The following is a 7731-nucleotide window of genomic DNA, read 5'->3' as shown; positions in this document are numbered from 1 at the left end:
GATATATGCTGTGAAAAGTTTAGAAGGGTTATAGGAAAAAAAAGAGAAATGGCCAATGTTCCTTAGTTAAAGAAACTCCTAACTAAATTCTAAAATCTGAATAGCAGTCAGGCTAGCAAAATTGTATATGTTTGCATATAGAATAGAAGAAAGAGATGCATTGAGCAGTTTATTTTCTGGAAAAAATGCAAGCAATTCAGAGCATCTTGAAAAAAATATTACATAATATATGGAGATATATCTGTTTTCAAATTTAGAAAGCTAATTGTCATAATTTTCAGAAGTGAGATGTATAAATAAATACCAATAAGTGAATGATGAAAAATATCATTCATTTCTCATGAGATTTCATGAAAGATTAAATTGGGAATAAGTACTGATATAAAAGAGAGATCGTATTTCAGAATTATTTAGTAGATAATCACTAGGATTGGTGATGGAGTAGGCATACAGTGGAGCCCAACATCAGAAGCAATGATTATATTTCTGGAATGGACAAGTAAGTGAGTGTTGCATCCTTTACTGAATTAAGAATACTTTCAAGAAAAGAGCTTTCTAAAAAGCTTTATATTGATATAATTCAAAGTGTACAGAATTGTGCAAGAATAGTCCAGATTCAGAAATTGTCTCTATTTTCCACATTTTGCTTTATTGTTTGGTAGCTAGATAGGTGATAGATGATAGATAGATAGATAGATAGATAATAGATAGATGAATAGATAGATATATAGATAGATAATCTTTTTCTGCACTATTTATGAGTACTTTGAAGACATGGTTGCTCCTAAGTAATTCTGTTTCTTGACCAAGAACATAGATATTCTATTGCATTAACTATACTATAACCAAGATCAGAGCACCTAATATTGCAATAAAACTATCACCAAATGTACTTGCCATATTCACATGTAGACAATAATCCAAAGAATGACTTCTCCTAGGTATGTTTTTTATTCCCCAGAATCCAATCCAGAATCTCACACTGCATTTTATATTGATGTCTCTTCAGAATCCTTTGATGTACAACAGGTCATTAGCAGATCTTTTCCTTCTTTCTGATTGTTTTATTTCATATCTGAGCACTTACGTAGCTAACATTTTAAAAATCGTTTATTGAATTCTAACATACGTACAAAAATCATATGTTGTCCAGCTTAAATAACTGTCACAAGGTAGATGTAAATCAGTAAGCCCCCCATTGAGGAGTACCGCATTACTTGCATCCTAGAATGAACCACCTTTCCCCTGTGCTCCTTAACACTCTCCATCCCAGTCGTCACTTCTTCAAGGGAAATGACTATCCTAACTTCTTTTCTTACTGTGGCTTAAAAACAAAAATAAAATGTCAACCCGTGTTTGTAGCTTATCTAATTTGTTGGCCTGTCATTTTTGATCAGGGTCTTTTATGATTTTTTTTTTATGTGATCTCAGTTGTAATGTCTCCTCTTTTACTTATGATTTACTTCTATCAGTCTTCTATCGCTCTTCAGGATTAAAGGTTTGTCAACTTTTCTAATATCTTCAGAATAAACAGCTTATTATTTCTGTATTTTTTTCCTATTGTTTTTCTATTCTCCACTATGTTTATTTTTGCTGTAATCTTATTTCATTTCTGCTAATTTTGGTTCACTTTGTTCTTCTCCTGCTAGCTGGGTGTAAATTTAGATCATTTATTTGAGGTCTTTTATCTTTTCAATGCAGACATTTATTCCTATAAACTTCTGTCTTAGTGCTACTTTTATTGTGTCCCCTAGGCTTTAGTTTGTTGTGTTTTAATTTCATTTGTCTCAAGAGATTTTCTACTTACCATTCTGGTTTCTTCTTTAAGCCATTACCCATCAGTTAGTTGTTCAAGACTGTGTTATTTAATTTATACATATTTATGAATATTCTGGTTGGCCTTCTGCTATTGATCTCTACTTTCATTATATGGTAATCAGAAAAGATACACTCATTATTATTGAATCTTCTTTAATATTTAAGACTTTCTCTGTGATCATACATGTAATCTATCCTGGAAAATGTTTCTTGTGTGCTAAGGGAAAATGTGTATTGATGCCATTGGGGGAAATAGTCTGTATGTGCATGTTAGGTCTATTTGGTCAATAGTGTTCAAGTCCTCAGTCGCTAATTGATCTTCTGTCTGGATGCTCTCATACTACTTTCATGTTGCTGTCTTTTTTCCCCTTAAGCTGTATTAACATTTGCTTCACCTACTTGGGTGCTCTGGTATTGAAAAAGAGACATAGCCAGGAGCACATAGCTACGTGCTGGTTTGGCTATTGAAGAATATTGACATGTGACATGGTCCTTGGATGTTACCAGGAATCAAGATTTGTCTTTCTCACGTTTTATTTCTATGTAAGTCTAAGTGTTGCCAGACAGGAATTTCTAGTCTTAAACAGAACAAAAACAAAAGAAAAATGAAAACAATTTGAAATCTCAGCCCAAGAGAACTTTGTTCTATATGTGAGTGGCAAACCAAAGTTCCCAGGTATTTCATGAGTTTTTAAATGCCTCCTGCAGTTGTGAGCATCTGAGATTTAGACATTTTTTTAAAGTTTTACTTATTTATTTATTTATTTATTTATTTATTTTGAGAGAGAGAGAGCACATGCACAAGCTGGGTAGGGGTAGAGAGACAATCCCCAATGGGCTCTGGACTGAAAGCACAGAACTAATGCCCGCTTGAACTCACAAACCTTAAGATCATGGCCTGAGCCAAAATCAAGAGTTGAACACTCAACCAACTGAGCCATGCAGACGCTCCAAAGTTTGAATACAGACCTCTGTAGAAGATTTGACTTTTACCACATTCATGTTGTTACTTTGAATCAACCTAAAATATCTGTAACAGGAGCCACTAATGATTAAGGTTTTTTAGGAAGAAACATTTTCAGGACATGGTCACGAATTTGTTTGGTCTTCACACCATAGACAATGGGGTTGAGAAAAGGTGGGACTAACAGGTAAAGGTTTGATAGGAGGATATGAACATATGGTGGTATGTGAGAACCAAACCGATGTGTGAAGAAAGAGAAGAAAGCAAGGAGGTAGAACTGGAGGAAGACACAGATGTGGGCAATGCAGGTATTAAAGGCCTTGAATCGTGCCTCCTTCTGGGGCAATTGAAACACAGTGAGAAAGATTTGAATATAAGACAAGGTGATGAAGATTATGTCAAAACCTAAGATACTGAAGGCAACAAATAGACCATATATCTTGTTGATCCGGACGTCTTCAATAGCTAGCTTCACAACGGCCATGTGCTCACAGTAAGAGTGAGAGATGACCGTAGTTTGGTAGAGTTTCAGACGACATTTGATGAGCATAATGGATGGTACTGTAAGAATGGCAGCCCGGAGTGTCACCCCAATTCCTATGTGAGTCAAGAGTTGCTGGGAGAAGATGGTGGTGTGTCTCAAGGGGTCACAGATGGCCACATAGCGATCTAGGGCCATTGCCAGTAGGATGCCTGATTCGATTGCCTGGAACGAATGGATAAGCCACATTTGTAGCAGGCAGGCTGCAAAGGAAATCTCTGGCAAATGAAACCAGAAGATGCCTAACATTTTGGGAAGAATACAGGTGCTAAGTGCAATGTCTGTGGCCCCCAGCATGGCCAAAAATATGTACATGGGCTTATGGAGGCTGCGTTCATATCTGATGATACCCAAGATTAGGGAATTCCCAATCACAGCGATGACATACATGACACAGAATGGGATCCCAATCCAACACTGCACTGACTGTAGTCCAGGAATCCCAATGAGTGTTAGTACAGAGGGCATAAAGACTGAGCCATTGAGGAGGAGCATGATGATTTGGTCAGCAGAATCAAGTATTGGTTTTGCTGTTTCATCTTCTATACCCTGTCAAGACGACATGAATTAAAAATGAGAAGCAATTACGTTTTTTTTTTTTTTTAGCAAAGTATATTTAGTTAGATAAAACATACAGGATCTTCTCTTTCCTTTAGTATTGAAATACTGTTACATCAAACATTTTCTAAGCTTACTTGCATACCATGTTGATTTGATACATTCACATATTGCAGTATGAGTGCCATTGTAGTGTTAGCTAATACTCTAAAATGCCACATAATTATGTTTTCTTTTCTGTGATGGGAATAATTGAAGATCTGGTCTTTTAACAAGTTTGATGTTTTCATATAATATTTTTGTTTATACTTATTATACTGTATATTAGATTGCTAGGAAGACTTATTTATCTACTAAAAAACTATGTCCTCTATTTCCTCAGCCTCAGCCCCTAGTACCCACAATTATATCTGTTTTTATCAAGTTTATCTGTTTTTATGAGTTTGGCTTTTTGTCCTTGTTGCAGGGGAGTTGACACACAATATTACTTTAGTTTCAGAAATGCAACATAGTAATTCAACAAGTCTGTACACTATGCTGTGCTCACTACTAGTATAGCTATGGCATGTCACTGTACATGTTATTACAAACCATTGACTATATTCCCCATGCTGTACCTTTTATCCACATAGCTTATTCATCCCATCATTGCAAGCCTCTGTCTCCCACTCCTCTTCACCAATTCGGCCAACCTGCAATCCCTGCCCCTCTGGCAACCATCAGTTTATTCTGTATTTTTGGATCTGTTTCTATTTTTATTTGTACATTTGTTTTGTTTTGTTTTGTTTTAGATTCCATATATGTTAAACCATATGGAGTTGGCTTTTTTTTTTTAAGATTCCACTTACATATAAGTGATAACATGCAGTATTTTTCTTTTTCTCTTTAACTAATCTGACCACAATGTACTCAAAGGCCATTATTACTGTTGCAAATGAAAGAATTTCCTTCTTTCTCATGGCTAAATAAACAATCAGAAACATGTAAATCAAAGCCACAATGAGATATCACTTCACTCCTGTTAGAAGACTTGAAATCAATAAGTCAAGAGATAATAAGGATTGGGGGATTTGATGGGGGGAATGTACACACTATGGAAAGAAATATGAAGGTTCAACAAAAAGTTTGAAAAAATGATCTACATATAATCCAGCAATTCGACTTCTGGGCATATATTAAAAGGAGAGGAAAACAGAATATTGAAGAGATATCTGTAATCCCATGTTTACTGCAGCTTTATTCACAACAGCCAAAATAGGGAAACAACCTTAGTCCCCATTTACGTATGAATGGATAAAGATGTGGCATATAAGTGCAATGGACTATTACCCCTATCTTATTGTTTCTTTTCAACGACTCCTTTCAAATTTTCTCTTTTCACAAAGCCATTGTAAGAACAACCATCAAGTTCTATGTTTCTACATGCCTTAATCATTTATAGTGAGAAAAATTAAATGAATCAGATGGCTGCTCTCTGGTTCCTCCGTATTTTATTTTATTTTATTTTTTAAGTTTATTTATTTATTTTGAGAGAAACCGAGACAGTGAGAGTGGGGGAGGGGCAGAAAAAGAGGGAGACAGAGAATTCCAAGCAGGCTTCCTGTTGCCGACACAGAGCCCTACATGGGGCTTGAACTCATGAAACTGTGAGATCATAACCTGAGCTGAAACCAAGAGTCAGACGTTGGACTGACTGAGTCACCCAGGCATCCCTATTCCTAAGTACTGAGAATAATGTAGACCATCTATATACTTAGACAATTTCTAATCATGTAGGATTGCCTAGAACACACCTCAGGTCAATTACAGGAGTATTTATTGCCTCATTTTCTCCAAATGTATTCAACTCCAAGAGAGGCTTTCCTCTTAGGTATCCTTTGTTCACAAATTCTTCCTTTCAACAAACATACAGTATGCCAAACTAGATCTTTCTCATCTTCACAAATAACATTATGACCCACAAATCAGAAGTTTGTATTCTAATAATTTTCGTCAGTAAATACTCAATGCTTGAGTATTTACTATGTTCCAAGGATTTCTTGAAACAATTGGAGAATAAGTAAAATATATCTATTCAATTTTTTGAAGCATCTGAATTATGCTAAGTCTTGAAATTCAAAGTTGCTATTCACCATTTGTTAAATAAGTACTACAGCATTCATCCTCATAAAATCTTTAGACATTTTAGGATATTTTATCTTCCTTAAATTTTATACCCACATTATTAACCTATATTATATTAATGAAAAACTAAGACTTATTGTTACAGGTAAATCTGCTTGGATCCAAATTCCATGACATACAGACCTAGGAAGAACAAAAAATAATTTGTGTCTTCTGAGATTTTATAATTAAACCTAAGTAAGGATTTGGGATACACAACAGTGTGAAACTACGTGAGGCTGGGTGGTACAAATATGTAAAACAAATTTTAATCAGTGGTGCCTGTTTAGAATCTTATGGAAAAAACTCTAATATTCCCTTTTCATTTTTACCAAAAAAGTACTATACACACATTACATACACGTTACCATCTGGTGCACGTCTGATACAAAACCACATATCCATGCCATGTCATCCGTATACCGGATAACGCTCTCTGTGACTTGACTCAAAAGTGTGTGCTACTGCCTTTATCTGGAATTTTCATTGGGGAGATTTAAATGGCCACGTGGGTCAGAGTTGCCCCAGAGAATCTGTAAAGGATGCTGTGCAAACTGAAGCTCATCAGAAATATGTACTGTGAATAACCAGAGGAAAGAGAGTAAAAAAGAGAGGAAAGAGAAATGTAAACAAAGTAGTGGGTAAATAAAATAGGAGCTCATGCCTAAGGTCTCAAACACCACACATCTTACAATGAAAGTAGTTACCTTCCTTCCTGATAGTTTTACATTTCCAGCTTCACGAGGCCAACTGGATATTCTTCTAGACCAGGATTTTTCCTTCTCAGCACAACTGGCACTGTGGTGAGATAAATTTTGGGTTCTACAGCAATTCTCTATATTGCAGGAGGGAGGTTCAGCAGCATCCCTGACTCCTGACCATTAGATTCCAGTTGTTCTCTCTTGTCATGACAATCAAAACCATCTCCTGCATTGCCAAATACCATCTGCATGTGCGGGGTGGGACACATCACACATGGTTGCTAACCATTGTTCTAGAATTTTACCCTGGAAAAAACAGAGTCTTCAATTAAATAAGAATTAATGTTTTATAGCTTTAATAAAAACCGGGAAGAAAAAGTCTGGCTATCAAGGGAAATCATTCTTCTGCAGGTCTTAGCCAGATAGAGGAGATGGAAGAGGATTCCAAGAGCATTCCAAGAGGATTCCAAAGATTCCAAGATGGAAGAGGATTCCAAGAGGAAATACTTCGGACAAAATCAAAGCAGCAGGAAACGTACAGTGGGGTTGCAGTTCAATAAGCAATTTTCACGTATGAATGATTTCATAAGCAGAGATGGTGGTTGTTGAGGCTAAGGAAAGGGGAAGAATAACAAATGTAAAGTTACAGGTTTAAACGAAATAACTTAAGCCTTAGGTAGAATAACAGGTCTTTTGCCTTTAAAACTCTGCTCTGCCGGCAGATGGATGAATGTCTTAAAAGGATGAGAGCTGGCATAGGGAGACGAAGTTAGAAGGACACGTGTGATAGTCCGGATGGGACATGATGAAGTGGCCTGGCCACATCGGAGGAGTCACAAGGGAACAATATCTGTGCTGCTGGCTGACTTGTTGGAGGCGAATGGTGGGAGGACAGGCTAAGGTGTTCTTGGGTTGAGAGTAACAGCACGGGGTGACAAGGACAAGCTGGAAACGGCTGTGTGTGCACACATATGTGCAAGTTTAGA

At 36.4% G+C, this 7731-nt stretch overlaps 1 protein-coding gene across 1 annotated transcript; it reads right to left on the bottom strand.

Annotated features, from left to right (window-relative positions):
* Positions 1-2823: 2823 nt before the first annotated feature.
* LOC128311683 (olfactory receptor 52A5) lies at positions 2824-3818 on the bottom strand. The gene has a single exon (XM_053202625.1). The coding sequence runs from the start codon at positions 3816-3818 to the stop codon at positions 2871-2873; it is 948 nt and encodes a 315-aa protein (XP_053058600.1). The 3' UTR covers positions 2824-2870.
* Positions 3819-7731: the final 3913 nt, after the last annotated feature.

Source organism: Acinonyx jubatus, chromosome D1 (genome assembly GCF_027475565.1).
Source record: "Acinonyx jubatus isolate Ajub_Pintada_27869175 chromosome D1, VMU_Ajub_asm_v1.0, whole genome shotgun sequence".
In the NCBI taxonomy this organism is placed as follows: domain Eukaryota; kingdom Metazoa; phylum Chordata; class Mammalia; order Carnivora; family Felidae; genus Acinonyx; species Acinonyx jubatus.
The sequence above is the reverse complement of the archived record's forward strand: the minus strand, read 5'-3'. Positions and strand labels throughout refer to the sequence as shown.